Here is a 16533-nt window from a genome sequence, read left to right as displayed (position 1 = left end):
ATGCCAAGTTCTTCTTGCCATGTAAATGTCATTGATAAGAAAAGCAATATATAAGACAGATGGAGAAAATTTCAGATTTATTTCTTTTCCCGGTATTCCTACGTGGCCACTGCCACAGTGGAAAAAGAAAGAAGTAGTCCTGATCTGACAGTAATCTACTTACTTGGATTGGGGTGATCACTTTGTCTCACCGTTTTTTCTAATACTGAAATAAAGGGATTGAAAGCATAGGCTTTAAAATCAGACCTGTGTTCAAATTCCAACCTTACCACCTATTGACTGTCCAACCTTGAGCTAATATTTAACTTTACTATGTCTCAGCTTCCTTATTAATAGCTAGTGCTCAATGATAACTATTTTGCAAGAGTGTTATGGATTATGCATATCATAGGATTAAATGAGATAATGTTGACAGCCTAGTACACAATTGGTGCTCAACAAATGACCAATATTATTTTACTTCTATTTAAGGGTCTTAACAGTTTAAAGTCTGACTCTGTGATTCAGTGACTAAAAATGTTTGCTTTCATTATGGCTGAGTAAATATTTAATACAGACTTATATTCCTATTTTGGTGTCAAGATGGAGTAGAAGTAAATTTATTACAAGGCAATGTGAAACATTTACATATACATACATTTATGAAAAATAGTTTTTAGCACTTAGTACAGTTTATTCAAAAGAACATTACGCTTAATTAATTTTGCATAACTTTCTAGTTCATAAAAATCTGGCACCATTGTGTTCTTGGCGTTTGACTGCTAACTACAAGGCTGGCGGTTCAAACCCATCAGACCATCCTCAGAAGGAAGGTTGGGCAATCTACTTCAATAGTGATACCGCCTCAGAAACCCAAGGAGGGGTTGCTATGAGTCAGATTCGACTCCACGGCAGTGGTTCGTTCATTTCATTGGTTTCCTTATGTTCTTAAATCACAGAAATTAGCTACTTTTTTTTTTTTAATGAGCTACATGTTTGTTTATATGACTTCTGTCATGTTTTACCGGCAAGTATTTTTTTTTACCATCTGTGGAAATGTCCCTATAATTCATTTTTCTTCGCTCCATTATTAAGAATTATAATACCAAGTAAGTGGAATGTGGTGAAACTAATTAGTTAATTTCATGACAGTTCATGTGAATTTAATTGTGCACTAGTTGCCACTCCTGTTCTGTTTTCAGTAAAATGTTGAATGTGACCTCATAAATAAGAGCATGATTTTTTTTCTTGAAAATTACTTATATTCTGAGCTTCTATGTGACCAGTACTTTTTCTGGAAAATGGAAGATCAGTACAATATTATTTTTGATAATATATTTTTAAGGGAATATATCAGCTTTAGCTTGACGCCTGTATTGAAATACTCCTAATTTTAGGAAATGTGCCTGTTGAACTCTTAAAATGGTGCTATAGGGACAATATATATTTAATTTAATCAAAAATGACTTACGCATAAGGTTTATTGTAATTATTCAGCCCTTACAATTGCATCGTTATTTAGAAAAGAGAAATCACTGTCTTGCCTTTAGACTTGATTGAAAAAATAGATCCAAGATGTGAAGAGAGACATTGTTCAACATTTCTCTTTTGAAATTACCACATGGTATATCATATATTTCATGTAGTGCATACATTTCTTGTTACTACTGAATTCTTAGGTTAGAAAGAATGTTATAACAATGTTAGGAATTATTACTTGTGGGGGAAAAAAAAGAATTATTACTTTTGATATATTTGTTAATTTTTTTTTTTAGATTGATAAAGATATGAATGAATATCCAAAAAAAAGGAAAAGGAAGACTTTACACCCTTCTCGTTATTCAGGTCAGTATATAATTGAATTATTTTAAAGTTGAGTCACAGATTAATTCTATTTTTTGTGAAATTGTCTTCCCATACATTTTCCATAAAGGATCAGATAAGAGTTAACTATCTGTAATTTTAGGTTAGAGAAAACTTTAAATAAATCATCTGTGTATATATTCTTCATTGTCTGCCATATGCCTAAACACATCAGAACTTTACAGATGTTTAATCTTCACACCTCCGTGGATTATAAATATTTAGATGTCTAAGATTACATACTTATGTGTCATGATTGGATTTCCTTGTCTAACTCCCAAGCTTAAGGCACAATAACCTATGTAGAAGATATTTTGTATCATTGGGGGGGGGGATCTTTATTCTGTAGATTATTTTCAGAAATGAGAACTTTTATTTTGATTGTGTAATTTTAGACCATTTGATTAAGTTGATTCTGCTGTCTTGGCAATGAGGTCTTTGCAACCATGTCAAACTAATACATATCATCTATTTGGTACAGTCTCTCGCATACCCTATTAGCCTACCCAAACTACATGTTTTTTGTATCTAAGGAAGTTAAGCCTGGTCTACTGCTTACTGCCCCCTCCCTGGCAAAACTTGAAATAACTATATTCAGCAGCCCTAACTGATCCTCAGGCCATTTCCCCGACATATTAGGCTGCTTCTGCATTATATAGCCGGTCTTCTTGGTAGTTAATTCAGTGTTTTTAACTGAACATTTATCAGTTAATCGTGTAACTACCACAACTTGTATCATATGATTTGTGGGACTTTTGCCTGTAAGGCAAATAGAACTTAGTGTGTTTCAAATTAATTGTGTTTTAAAGTGTATAATTTGTGGTTCTTTCAAAGCTCAGTGTCAGTATCAGATCTGAAATATAAATGCTTTTAAATTGAGGAAAATATTAATGTTTTTATCACAGATACTATAATTAAAATTATGAAAATTTATATACGTTGGATAAAGGGATGTTTGTCATTAAATGTATAATCTTGCAGTGCTTGAATTATTTTTTTTAATTTTTTATGTTCAGATTCCTCTGGAATAAGCAGAATTGCAGATGGATTCAGTGGAATTTTTTCTGATCATTGTTATAGTGTCTGTTCTGTGAGACAACCAGATATAAAATATTTTGACAACAAAGGTATATCTTGTATTTCAAAATATTTTCTTAATGTCACTTTTATATATTTTTGTTTCTTCCATATTTGAAAATGTGGGTCATAGTGATGCTTTCCAAAAGAGTTTGAATTTGTTATAATTTAAGAAAACAAGGTTTTTTTTTTTTTTTTAATAGCAGTTAAGTGAATTTTAATTTCTTAAATTATTTCAGACATATAGATAAAAAGCTCACTCACAAAAATCCATTTATGTTGGCTAGGAGTTGGTGGCAAAGCAGTAGTGACCCAGAGCTGGAGACCATTCATGATGAAAAGGTTAAGAATAGAATTATGCGTGGTCTTCACACTCAGCCATACCACTCAGTCTAGGGAGCTAATGAAAGGAAAGAACAGAGAGGTTGAAGGATTTGGTCATTTCTGACCAATTCTTGACTCTCTTTTCTAGGGTATTTGATGAATGATAAGAACAACTTATATTTGTTTTCTTTTTCCTTTGGAACCACTGAAGCTCCCAGTTCACTTAGGCTCTTATTACAGGCACAGAAACATAAAACACTAGAATCAGAGACAGACATCAATATGAGCTTATCTTTAGTTCATAATAGATACAGATTCTGAAAGGACATGGGGGCAGTGTCCTCTGACCTCCTGCAACTTCACAAGGGGGAGAGAGAAGCACCATCAGCAATAGCCCAAAGCTGATTCCCGGAAGGCAGAAGTCATACATGACTCCACCCTCCAATCTTTTTGCCAATTCTGACACCACCCATTCCTCCACAGCACTCACTACTTCTCTGCTGGGTTCAATAATTCATTGCAGTGGCCACACAGGACTCACAGACAGTACTCATGATTATGAGGTTTATTAGGGGGGTAACAGGTGACAATTCAGGTTCATGAATGCTCAGGATGCAATTCTTTGATCAGGACAGCGTCCCCTTTCCTTTGCCTGCAAGTATGCCTCTTTTCAGTGCTTGGACTCAGCCTGGCCTCTACCCAGCTTGGGCAAGTGTTCCATAGCTTTTTTCAACTCTGCCAATGGGTGCACCTCCCTCCACCAAAAAGGCTCTTGGCCAAAGGCACTCGGCTTTCTCACTGAATGGGCTGGCTGCTATTCTGTTTCATCCCAGTCTCCCAGTTCTGCTGCTGCTTTTTCTCTGCCAGCCTCTCTGCCATTGTCTCTGCCCAGGGATTTCAGGTCCAAGAACACTCTCCACTCCTGGCTATTCTCTATCTTGTTGGTAGTGAGATTCCCCTTTCTGTCTCTGTCAGGGCTCATTTTAAGCCTAGTGGAATGACAAAACTGACCAATCCCTACGTTAGGATTCCATATACTTTATTTGCACAGTTTCACCTCTACAAGGGCACCATGTACCTTATTTACTTTACTGACAAGCTATCCGATCCCCTTGGTGGGCCACAAAGCAGCTCATATTTGCATATTTCTACCATATTATCTGGTGGGGGTCACAAAGATCATGGCTAGAAGAGCCATACCAAGTAATGTACTATACTGCATATAGATATATTCATATATATATATATATATATATATATACACACACACACACACACACACACACACAAGTTAGGGTATACACATATTTTTCCTGTATCAGCTAAGAAGGCCTAAAAGAAGTGATAACCCAGTAACAGTAAGCACAACTAATGTCCAGATTTTGGGTTTTAACACCATTTTCCAGTAAAAGAATCCTTTTTTTTTTCAGTTGTTCTTCAGAGAGTTGGCTGATTCTAGAACTGGGGCAGGAAATAAACAAGATGAAATAAACAAGAAATTAAAAATACGCTTATTTACATAAAGCATTATGTAGTGCCAGAAAGTAAGGATATGCTCAGAACAAAACCCATTGATTAGGGGTATGTCAAAGCACAGGAGCCAAAGGAAAGCTCTCACAATAGCCAAAGTTGGAACAGTTTGAACAAGAACAACAAAAAAAGTATTAAATTATAACCTAAAGTATAAAATGGTGAGGGAAAAAATAAATTTCTTGTGCAGAAGAATTCCAAATTATTTATGTAGATACTCTAGCCTCAAGGAGGTGAAACATAGAACTCCCACTACTTAAGTGTGGCTATACATAGTGATTTCCTTCCAAAGCATAGAGTATAAAAAGGACAAAGGGTGATCTTACAGAGAAGAAACCTGACAGACAATACATTGGTCAGGTGATCATGGTTAACATCAATAGTCATAAATCATGGTGGTAGTATGAACCCTTAACATGATATGGTTTTTTTAAAAAAATGGCACTTTTACCACTGTGGTCTACATTCCAGTAACCCATAACTCCAGTCTTACCATGAGAAAAACATGAGGCACATCCCGTTAGTAAAACATCCTACAAAATACCTGAGCAGTACTACTGAAAACTGTCAGGGTCATCAAAAACAAGGAAACTGAAAAATTTAAAAACAACCAAATGTCATATGTTATCCTGGGTGAGATCCTGAAATAGAAAAAGGACATTAGGTAAAAACTAAGGAAATCTGGTTAAAGTACGGACTTTCCAAAAACCAAAACCCACTACCATCGAGTCAATTCTGACTCAGCAACCCTATTGGACAGAGTAGAACCAGCCCATAGGGTTTCCAAGACTGTAATCTTTAACTTGTCTGTCAGTTTGTCGTATTGTAGTAGCTTATATGTTGCTGTGATGCTGGAAGCTATCCCACTGTATTTCAAATACCATCAGAGTTATCCATGGTGGGCAGGTTTCAATGGAGCTTCTAGACCAAGACAGAGTAGAAATATAGATATGGCCAGGTCCACTTCTGAAAAAAAAATGGGCACAGAAAACCTTATGAATAGCAGAGAAACATTGTCTGATATATAGTGCCAGAAAATGAGCCCCTCAGGTTGGAAAGGCACTCAGAATATGACTAGGGAAGAGCTCCTCCTCAGAGTAGAGTCAAACTTCCTGGCATGGATCAAGTAAAGTTTTCAGGACCTTCATTTTTTGTGACATGATTCAGAATGAGAAGAAACAGCTGTAAACATCCATTAATAATAAGAATGTGGAATGTGCAAAGTAGGAATTAAGGAAAACTGGAAGACCTCAAAAATAAACTGAAATGCGTAAAGATCAACATCCTACACGTTGTTGTTGTTGTTGTTGTTGTTGTTGTTAGGTGCCATCGTGTCATCTTTGACTCATAGCAACCCTATGCACAGCAGAACGAAACACTGCCTGGTCCTGTGCCACCCTCATGATCCTTGTTATACCTGAGCCTATCGTTGCAGCCACTGTATCAATCCATTTCATTGAGGACCTTCCCCTTCTTCGTTGACCCTCCACTTTACCAAGCATGATATCCTTCTCTAGGGAATGGTCCCTTCTGACAACATGACTGAAGTAGGTGAGACAAAGTCTGGCCATTCTCGCTTCCAAGGAGCATTCCAGTTGCACTTCTTCCAGGACAGATTTGTTAGTCCTTTTAGCAGACCATTGTACTCTTAGCATTCTTCTCCAACACCACAACTCAAAATCATCAACTCTTCTTCAGTCTTCCTTATTCATTGTCCAGCTCTCACATGCATGTGAGAAGCCTAATGGAATGACAAAACTGACCATCATATTGAAAATATGATGGCTGGGGTTAGGACCACCTTAGTCTTCAAGGAGATATCTTTGCTCTTCATCACTTGAAAGAAGTCTTTTGCAGCAGATTTCCCCAATGCAATATGTTGTCTGATGTCTTGACTGCTGCTTCCATTGGTGTTGATTGTAGAATCAAGTGATATGAAGCCCTTGACAACTTCAGTCTTTTCTCAAGTTGTGTCATCTGTGTATCTCAGGTTGTCAGTGAGTCTTCCTCCAATCCCGATGCCATGTTTTCTTCATATAGTCCAGCTTCTTGGATTATTTGCTCAGCCTACAAGTTAAATAAGTATGGTATGGTGAAAGAATACAGTCTTAACACACTCCCTTGTTGATTTGGAACATGCAGTATCCCCTTGTTCTGTTTGAATGACAGCCTCCTGATCTATATACAGGTTCCCCATGAATACAATCTAGTAGTCTGAAATTCCCATTCTTCTCAATATTATCCATAATTTGTTATGATCCACACAATTGAATGCTTTTGCATAGTCAGTAAAACACAAGTAAACATCAGTATATTACTGATCAGTATATTACTGATCCTATGTATTAGTGAGCTGAAATGGACTGACATTGGCCATTTTGAATCAGGTGAACATGTCATCTACTATGGCAGGAATGATAAATTGAAGAGGAATGGTGTCACATTCATCATCAAAAAGAACATTTCAAGGTCTATCCTGAAGCACAGTGCTGGCCATGATAGGATAATATCTATACACCTACAAGGAAGACCAGTTAATAACTACTGTTATTCAAATATACACACCAACCAGTAAAGCCAAAGATGGAGAAATTGAAGATTGTTACCAACTTCAGTCTGAAATTGACCAAATATGCATTGAAGACGCATTGATAATTACTTGTGATTGGAACAAAAAAAGAACATGGCATCAGGACTGAAGGAAGTCTAATTAATAACCTGTGATATGCAGATGACACAATCTTGCTCACTGAAAGTGAAGAAGGCTTGAAGCACTTATTGATGAAGATCAAAGACTATAGCCTTCATTATGTTGTTTTGTTTTGTTTTGTTTTTTCAAGTTTTATTGTGATTTGGGTGAAAATTTTCAGAGCAAATTCATTTTCCATACAACAGTTCATACACATTTTGTTTCATGACACTGGCTGCAATTACCTACAATGTAACAGCTCTCTTCTCACTTCCTCCCAGTAGGTATCTCTTCCCTGAGTTCTTCCCTCTTATATACTCCCGCCACCCCACCCTGAGCTGTCTCCCTGTGCAAATACTGCCCTTCTGTTCTCCCACAATTGATCGCTCCAAGGAGTATATCTACTTGATGTAAATGTTCAGCCCATATACCTGTCTGTTGTTTGGCTGGAAGCCACAGGAGTGAGTTTAGTTCTAGACCTAAAGGGTACTAATTAAGGGCCATAGTGTCAGGGGTCTCACCAGGCTCTCAGACCAGGAAACCTGGTCTTTTTTTTTTTTTTTATGATTTTTGAGTTTTATTCCACATTGTTCTCCCACTCTATCCAGGATCTCCTGCACTGATCCCCTTCCAAGTGGTTGACAGTGGTAGCCATGCACCATCTAGTTTTTCTGGTCTCATGGTCATATAGGCTGAGGATCACATGGTCTACTAGTCCGTTGGACTAATTATTTCCATGTGTGTTTGGTTTTCTTCATTCTGCTTTGCTCTGGATGAAGAGAGACCCATTGTTACATCTAGATGGCCATTTGCAAGCTTTTAAAATCCCAGTCACTACTCACCAAAGTAGGATGTAGAACAATGTTTTTGTGTGGTATATTATGCCAGTTGAGCTTGATGTCCTCTGTGACCACATAGCCCCAAGCCCACAGGTCCACCTACTTACTCCTTCAGGGTAGCTGGCTGTGGCCAAGAAGTCAGCACAACCTTGTCCCTTGTCACCTGTATACACCTGGACATTCTTACAGCACATATAAACATACTGCCTTCAGTATGTATTACACCTTAACATAAAGAAAACGAAAATCCTCACAACTAGACCAATAAGCCACATCATGATAAATGGAAAGAAGAATGAAGTTGTCAAGGATTTCATTTTACTTGGATCTACAATCAATTTCCGTGAAAGCAGCAGCCAAGAAATCAAATAATATATTGCATTGGACAGATCTGCTGCAAAAGACCTCTTTAAAGTGTTAAAGCAAAGATGTCAGTTTGCAGACTAAGGTGTGGCTGACCCAAGCCATTGTCTTTTCATAGCTTTGTATCCATGTGAAAGCTGGACAATGAATAAAGAAGACAGCAGAAGAATTGATACATTTGAATTATGGTGCTGGCGAAGAATATTAAATATACCATGGACTGCCAGAAGAAGAAACAAGTCTATCTTGAAAGAAGTACAGCCAGAATGTACCTTGGAAGGGAGAATGGTGAGACTTTGTCTCACATACTTTGGATATGTTATCAGGAGGGACCAGTCCGTGGGTCAGTGAAAAAGAGGAAGTCCCTCAACAAGATGGAACACATTGTCTACAGTAATGGGCTCAAGCATAGCAGCAATTTTGAGAATGGTGCAGGACCAGGCCTTGTTTAGTTTTATTGTACACAGGGTTGCTATTAGTCTAAACCGCCTTGATGGCACCTAACAACGACGACAATCTTTACAGAAGCAGACTACCTTATCTTTCTCCCATGGAGCTGCTGGTGGGCCCAAACTGCCAATGTTTTGGTTAACAGCCAAGCACTTACCCTGAGCCAGCAGGGCTCCTTTGCAACCCCTTCTTGGGTTTCTGAGGTGGTATCTCTACAGAAGTAGATTGTCCAATCTTCCTTCTGAGGAGTGGCTGGTGGGTTTGCTTAGCAGTCAAATGCCTTAGGCACTATGCCACCAGAGCTGCCTGTATAGCCTTTAGTTAACAATAATGTATCAAATATTAGTGACATCAATGTATCATTTACTGTAATGAATGTACCTCATTAATCTAGAAGTTAATAGTAGGGAAAACTGGGTGTAAGGTATATGGTAATTTATTTATGTACTATCTTATCAGTTTTTCTGTAAATATAAAACAGTTCTTGAAAATGGAGTCTATTCCATGCAATCCTCAACCTATATGACCATGAGACCAGAAGAACTAGATGGTGCCTGGCTACCACTGTCAACCACTGGGAGGGGGATCTGTGTAGGAGATCCTGGATAGAGTGGGAGAACAACGTAGAACAAAACCCTGAATTATATTTTTAAAAAAGACCAGATTTACTGGTCTGATAGAGCCTTGTGAAACCTCTGAGATTGTGGCCCCTAGTTGCCCTTCAGGTCTGGAATAGAACTCATTCCTGTGGCTTCCAGCCAAACAAAAGACAGGAATAAGGGCTGAACATTTACATTAGGTAGATACACTCCTTGGAGAGATCAATCATGAAAGAACGGAAGGGCTGTATATGCACAGGGAGACCACTCGGGACAGGAGTGCATGGGAAGGAAGAACACAGGGTAGAGGTAACTATGGGAAGAGAGCTGTTACATTGTGGGGAATTGCAGTCAATGTGATGAGACAAAATGTATATGAACTACCATGTGGAAAAATGAATTTGCTCTGTAAACTTTCACCCAAATCACAATAAACATTTTTTAAAAAGACAGCTAAGCCCTTAGCCACTGCACCACCAGGCCTCTTTCAGTATTCTCTGCTGACCTGTATTTCAGTGGGTTTTTACCACCTGGCTTTAAAATCCTGGGCAGGTACTGAGGGAATAAATAAAGACTTACTCAGACTCAGTAATATAAATATAAAATTCTAAGTAACATTAAAAAGCATATTCTAGTCCAGACCAGAAGGCTGGTGGTTCAAACCCACCAGCCACTCCTCAGAAGGAAGGTTGAGCAATCCTACTTCCGTAGTGATACTGCCTCGGAAACCCAAGGAGGGGTCGCTATGAGTCGGGGGTTGACTCGACGGCACATAACAACAACAACAGTCCAGATGGAACATTGAAGCAAAAGCAGCTGTTTGTTTGGACAGATTTTTTATGTGTTGGTATATAGATAACACCTATTTTCATGGCCCTTAGTTCCATTTGGAATTCAAGATTATATTAGAAATACTTTGTGTTTTAATTACTTTATAATAATGTTTAGTGTTTTGATATAATAAGTATTTTTCAAAATTCCTTTTTGCAGATGACGATTCTGATACAGAGATATCAAATGACTTGCCAAAATTTACAGATGGAATCAAGGCCAGAAACAGAAATCAGAACTACCTGGTTCCCAGTCCTGTACTTAGAATTCTAGACCACACTGCCTTTTCTACAGGTTAGGGCAACTAATCAATAGTATTTACATGTTTTTGAATAAATCGATGAAAAAACAGTATATTAAAAAATACTTTTGCCAGTTGTACTTGTTTTAATAATAGATTCTATTATAGTAATATAATAATAGGCTTATTTTATTTTTCAGAAAAATCTGCTGAGATTGAAATTTATGATGAAGAATGTGACTCACCTGAATCAGTCAACCAGCAACCGCAAGAGGAGAGTCCTATAGAAGTCCACACTGCCGAAGATGTTCCAATTGCTGCAGAGGTGCATGCAATTTCTGAGGATTATGATATAGAGACAGAAAATAACTCCTCTGAGAGTCTCCAAGACCAAACTGATGAAGAGCCAGCAGCTAAGCTCTGTAAAATTCTTGACAGGAGCCAGGCTTTGAATGTGACTGCCCAGCAGAAATGGCCTTTACTGAGAGCTAATAGCAGTGGCCTCTATAAATGTGAACTTTGTGAGTTCAACAGCAAATATTTTTCTGATTTGAAGCAGCATATGATCCTGAAGCATAAGCGTACTGATTCAAATGTATGTCGAGTATGCAAAGAAAGTTTCTCTACCAACATGCTTCTGATTGAACATGCCAAACTACATGAGGAGGACCCCTACATTTGTAAATACTGTGATTATAAAACAGTAATTTTTGAGACCCTCAGCCAGCACATTGCAGACACTCATTTCAGTGATCACCTTTATTGGTGTGAGCAGTGTGATGTACAGTTCTCCTCAAGCAGTGAACTCTACTTACATTTCCAGGAACATAGCTGTGATGAACAGTACTTGTGTCAGTTCTGTGAACATGAAACAAATGATCCAGAAGATTTGCACAGCCATGTGGTAAATGAGCATGCATGTAAATTAATAGAGTTAAGTGATAAATATAACAATGGAGAACATGGCCAATACAGCCTCTTAAGCAAAATTACCTTTGACAAATGTAAAAACTTCTTTGTATGTCAAGTATGTGGTTTTCGGAGTAGGCTTCATACAAATGTTAACAGGCATGTTGCAATTGAACATACTAAAATTTTTCCTCATGTTTGTGATGACTGTGGGAAAGGCTTTTCAAGTATGCTAGAATATTGCAAACATTTAAATTCACATTTATCTGAGGGGATTTATTTATGTCAATATTGTGAGTATTCAACAGGACAAATTGAAGATCTTAAAATTCATCTAGATTTCAAGCATTCAGCTGACTTACCTCATAAATGTAGTGAGTGCTTGATGAGGTTTGGAAATGAAAGGGAATTAATAAGTCACCTCCCAGTTCATGAGACAACTTGATTGTCCTTTTTATTTTAGCTTAGATAATGACAATGTGGAATAAATTCAGCTTTTTTTTTGAGATGTCAAAATAGATGATTTTAAAGATAAGAGAATTACCTGTAACAAGTAACTTTTTTAGTTGCCCAATTTTCTTGGCATTGCTACATTTTCAGTATATAATTGTATCTTAAATGTAATATTTTCAATTACATGGTAGTTGGTTGTTTTCACCCCTCTTGGTGACTGTCTTCCTATTGTATGTGCTCTGATTTCATGAATTGGTAAGAAACAGATGTATTGAAGAAAGTAGACTACAGTTTTCCTTCCATAACCATAGGTGCTACTCACTTTTGAGGGTGTTTTCTTCAGTGATAAATCACTTCACGCATGAAATCATTAAAGTACTGCACTATTGGAACTGAAAATGCAACATAGTATACATGAAATCCACTGATAATTCCATTAATAAGAGCCCAATTCCTCCTTTTGTATTCTCCACCATTAATTATCACCAAGGTAATCAGTGGCCTCTCTGTGTGATTCTTATAATAACAGTAGGAGGCCAGTGTTATTGTAGGAAGAAAAGATTGCATTTTCTTGGCAGTCAATTTTTTTTGGCTTATCTCTGTGTTTAGTAATTTAAAATAGCCAGGGGTTTGAGGGAGAAGGAAGCGAAATAACTGGTAAGGGATCAGGCAGTAAAAATGTAACCATTTCATAACCCATTCATAACCTGTTAACATTTCATTTTCAGTATTAAACAACTGCAAAGTTAAGCCCAAACTTCTGATGTCAAATCAAATAATCTATTCATTGAGAAAATCCACTTAAGTATTAGAGTTAAAAAGATCTTGATGATAAACGGTTGCTAGTATGACAATGTATAAATTGCTTTTGATAATGGTAAATTGGTTTCACATCTGAAATAGTATCAAAAAGATGGTATATCATTGACCTGAAATTTAACAAGCATTTCTATTAATAATACTACTGTCCAGGTGTATTGATACAATTGAAAAGGCCAATGATGTGACCTATAGCTGTTTTACTTCAAGAACATGAGATTTTCATCTATTTAGAGAATGGTAGCTGCAACAGTTGTTCTCAAAACCCATCGTATTTATTTCTATGAGTAATTTTGTCATATATGTATACCTGTGCAAATGATTAACAAGCTTTGCTGCTAACTGAAAATTTGGAAGTTCAAGTCCACCCAGAGGTTACTTAGAAGAAAGGCCTGGTGATCAACTTCTGAAAAATCAACTATTAAAAACTCTGTGGAACACACTGGACTCTTTCACGCATGGGGTCTCCATGGCTTGAAATCTATTCCATAGCAACTGAATTTTTTTAACTGGTGTTCCTAGAAACTACCATTCTGTCTGATCATAACATTCCAGGTAGAGCTTTCTGGTATAAATGTCTGGTAAATATTTCTCAAATTAGAAGAGAACCATAAAAACTATCTGGCCCAAACCCTGTGGCGTTTTTTTGTTTGTTTTGTTTTTTAGGTCAAACCATTTTTTATTGAGGAGTTTCTGGAGGTCTGAGGGATAGGGACAATGAGGTCCAACAATCGCCATCCAGCTGGGATCTTCTGGAACTGCAGCCACCAAAAGTCAAGCCCTGTGGTTTTATAAATTTCTTACAAGAAATAGAAACTTAGCTTGTTGTTAGCCCAAGGTCACATAACCAGTTAAAGCAGACAGGAGTGGAATTCAAGTTACTTGGTTTCCATTCTACATAATGTTTCCATGACACCATGTTCTATAAAGCTAAGTGTTGTCCTTGAGGTGTTTTGCATGACCACTTCACTTAGCCATTCAGCTAGCTTCTTGGTGATTGTGTTTTTATCCTTTTTCTACACACATCAGCTCAAGGAATTTGATTTTTAGAAAACAACCTTAAACACCTTGTTATTTTTTAATTCTGTGTTTTACACCTTTATCAGATGTTGATGATCAAATCAAAGAGATTAAGTGATGCAACTCAAGAGACATAAATCCAAGTTTTGGAATCATGATTTTGTAATTTTGTACTTTTTGATGAGTTTGCAATTTGAGGCCACATCCCACTGATGGTTTGTCCAATAAAAACTTTTTGTTTTCACTTAGTTTTCAAATAGGTCTATAATTGACCATAAATTAACAAACCTACATTAAACCAACCCACCTAGAAGGATACTTTTAAGTACTAATGGATTTTTTTTCCCTTCGAAGACATTTCCACTGTACCCTTTTGTAACTTGAATCACAATTCAAGTCAGAATATATAATTGATGGTGATGTTTATTAGCACAAGAGAATTCTTGGCAGCAGTGAACAGTAGGGACGGGTCCTAATTGTTTTCTTGCTTTTTTATCTTCACCTTGCATTGAGTTGTTTTCAAAATTCCAAAGCACTTCCCCTGTACTCTAGAATTTTAAAATGTTTGTTCCACTGCTCAAAGTTTTCCTCTTCCTGCTTATAAATCTGCCAGTTCTACCATTTAAAATCATCTTTCCATAATCTTAGATTTGTCTGAGTGTATATCATCACATATTAATCATTTTCTCGGTTTCACAGGGTCTGTACCTGTTACATGATTGCAGGTGGGCAATTTAAAACTAGACGTTAACATTATTTCTTATATTTGAACCTGATTTACAAAGCATTGAATAACTTAATTCTTGCCACTTTACAATTAATCTTGTTTTGTTTTACTACTTTTTGCAAAAAGCTTAATCTATTTCTCAAACTACTATGAATATTTTTAATAGCATTTTCATACCTAAACAACACTATAAGCTACATAGATTTGAAAAGGCTAATAAAGACAACTGGCCACAACCTTTTTAGGAAGTAGACTGGCTTATTTTTTAAAAATCGGTATTAAGAATTTAACTGAAAATAGTTAAGACTGTTAATCCCAATGGAGAAGCAAATTCAGTTAGGTTTATCCTGCAATTAACACTCATTCATCCCTCAAAAAAACAAAAAGACCAAACTCATTGCTGTCAAGTTGAATCCAACTCATAGCAACCCCTCCTTGGGTTTCCGAGGCAGTATCTTTATGGAAGTAGATTGCCCAACCTTTCGTCCAAGGAGTGGCTGGTGGGTTTGAAGTCAAATAAATACCTTAGGCACTACACCACCAGAGCACCCTATAACTTCTGACCTCAATTCTAATGAGTGGAGATGCAGAGCATCACAAGAGAGAATTCACCTTTATTTATTACATTGTGTTTATGAATTTGTACCTTGCATTGATTAAGGCTGCCTCTAAATCAATCTTTTAAGACATCAAATCTAAGGGAAAGATCTATATTTATAATGTACAATATAAATTCAAAGCTAAAAATTGTTACATGTGATTTACATAAATTATTTATATGTTTGTAAGTTTTAAAACTAAGATTTGAAGAGCCTATCGGGCTACATCACACTGTTGTTGTTAGGTGCTATCAAGTAGTCTCCGACTCATAGTGACCTTGTGTACAACAGAATGAAATACTGCCCAGTCCTGTGCCAGCCTCATGATCCCCGCTATACCTGAGCCCATTGTTGCAGCCACTGTGCCAATCCATCTTGTTGAGGGCCTTCCCCTTTTTCAGTGACCTTCTACTTTACCTAGCATGACATCTTTCTCCAGAGAACGGTTCCTTCTCCCAACATGACAAAAGTAGGTGAGACAAAGTCTGGCCGTTCTCGCTTCCAAGGAGCATTCCGGCTGCACTTCTTCCAAGACAGATCTGTTAGTTCTTTTAGCAGTCCATGGTACTTCCAGTATTCTTCACCAGCACCACAACTCAAATGCATCAACTTTTCTTTGGTTTTCCTTATTCATTGTCCAGCTCTCATGCATATGAGGCAATTGAAGATATACCATGGGTTGGGTTAGACACATCACACTAGTGATGTGAAAAATAATTTCTTGATAAAAGCTTTCCTTATGAAAATCACCAGAACTTCCTTACTTATCTTCATTATTCTTAGTAACTTTGTTAAACTGATAATTACCTGAACCCAAAATAAATCACATTAGTGAAAACTGATTTCTTCATTATAAAAAATAATTTTCTTACATTGTTAATAAGAATATTGTATAATATACTAATTTTATTATAGTACTTTAAAAATTGTGACTATGTCAACTTAGTTTTCAAAGAAAAATTGTTACCACAGAGTTAGTTATTTAGTTTGTTGTTTGTTTTTAAGTAGACAAATGAGTCTTTAATAGTCTTTTTTTTTTTTTTACTTAAGATATTGGGCTGAATAATTAAATTATATCTTGAAAATGTAATGAAAAGCACATGTTTTGAGAACCCAAAGTTTTCTAGTCTTCAATATCTTAGATGGAATCCACTGCTTAAGAACATTACATTTGAAATAATTGGTACTCTTGCCTTTATTTTCAGAATAAACTAAAATCAG

General features: G+C 36.7%; 1 protein-coding gene across 1 annotated transcript; it reads left to right on the top strand.

Moving 5' to 3' along the window:
- Positions 1–1766: 1766 nt before the first annotated feature.
- On the top strand, positions 1767–12139 carry ZNF639 (zinc finger protein 639). Its single transcript, XM_007948278.2, has 4 exons — positions 1767–1824; positions 2859–2969; positions 10704–10838; positions 10986–12139. Exons 1-4 carry the CDS (start codon positions 1767–1769, stop codon positions 12137–12139), a joined length of 1458 nt encoding a protein of 485 aa, XP_007946469.1.
- Positions 12140–16533: the final 4394 nt, after the last annotated feature.

This window comes from Orycteropus afer, unplaced genomic scaffold, assembly GCF_000298275.1.
Source record: "Orycteropus afer afer isolate SDZICR_OR568_19922 unplaced genomic scaffold, OryAfe1.0 scaffold00210, whole genome shotgun sequence".
Lineage (NCBI taxonomy): Eukaryota > Metazoa > Chordata > Mammalia > Tubulidentata > Orycteropodidae > Orycteropus > Orycteropus afer.
The sequence above is the reverse complement of the archived record's forward strand: the minus strand, read 5'-3'. Positions and strand labels throughout refer to the sequence as shown.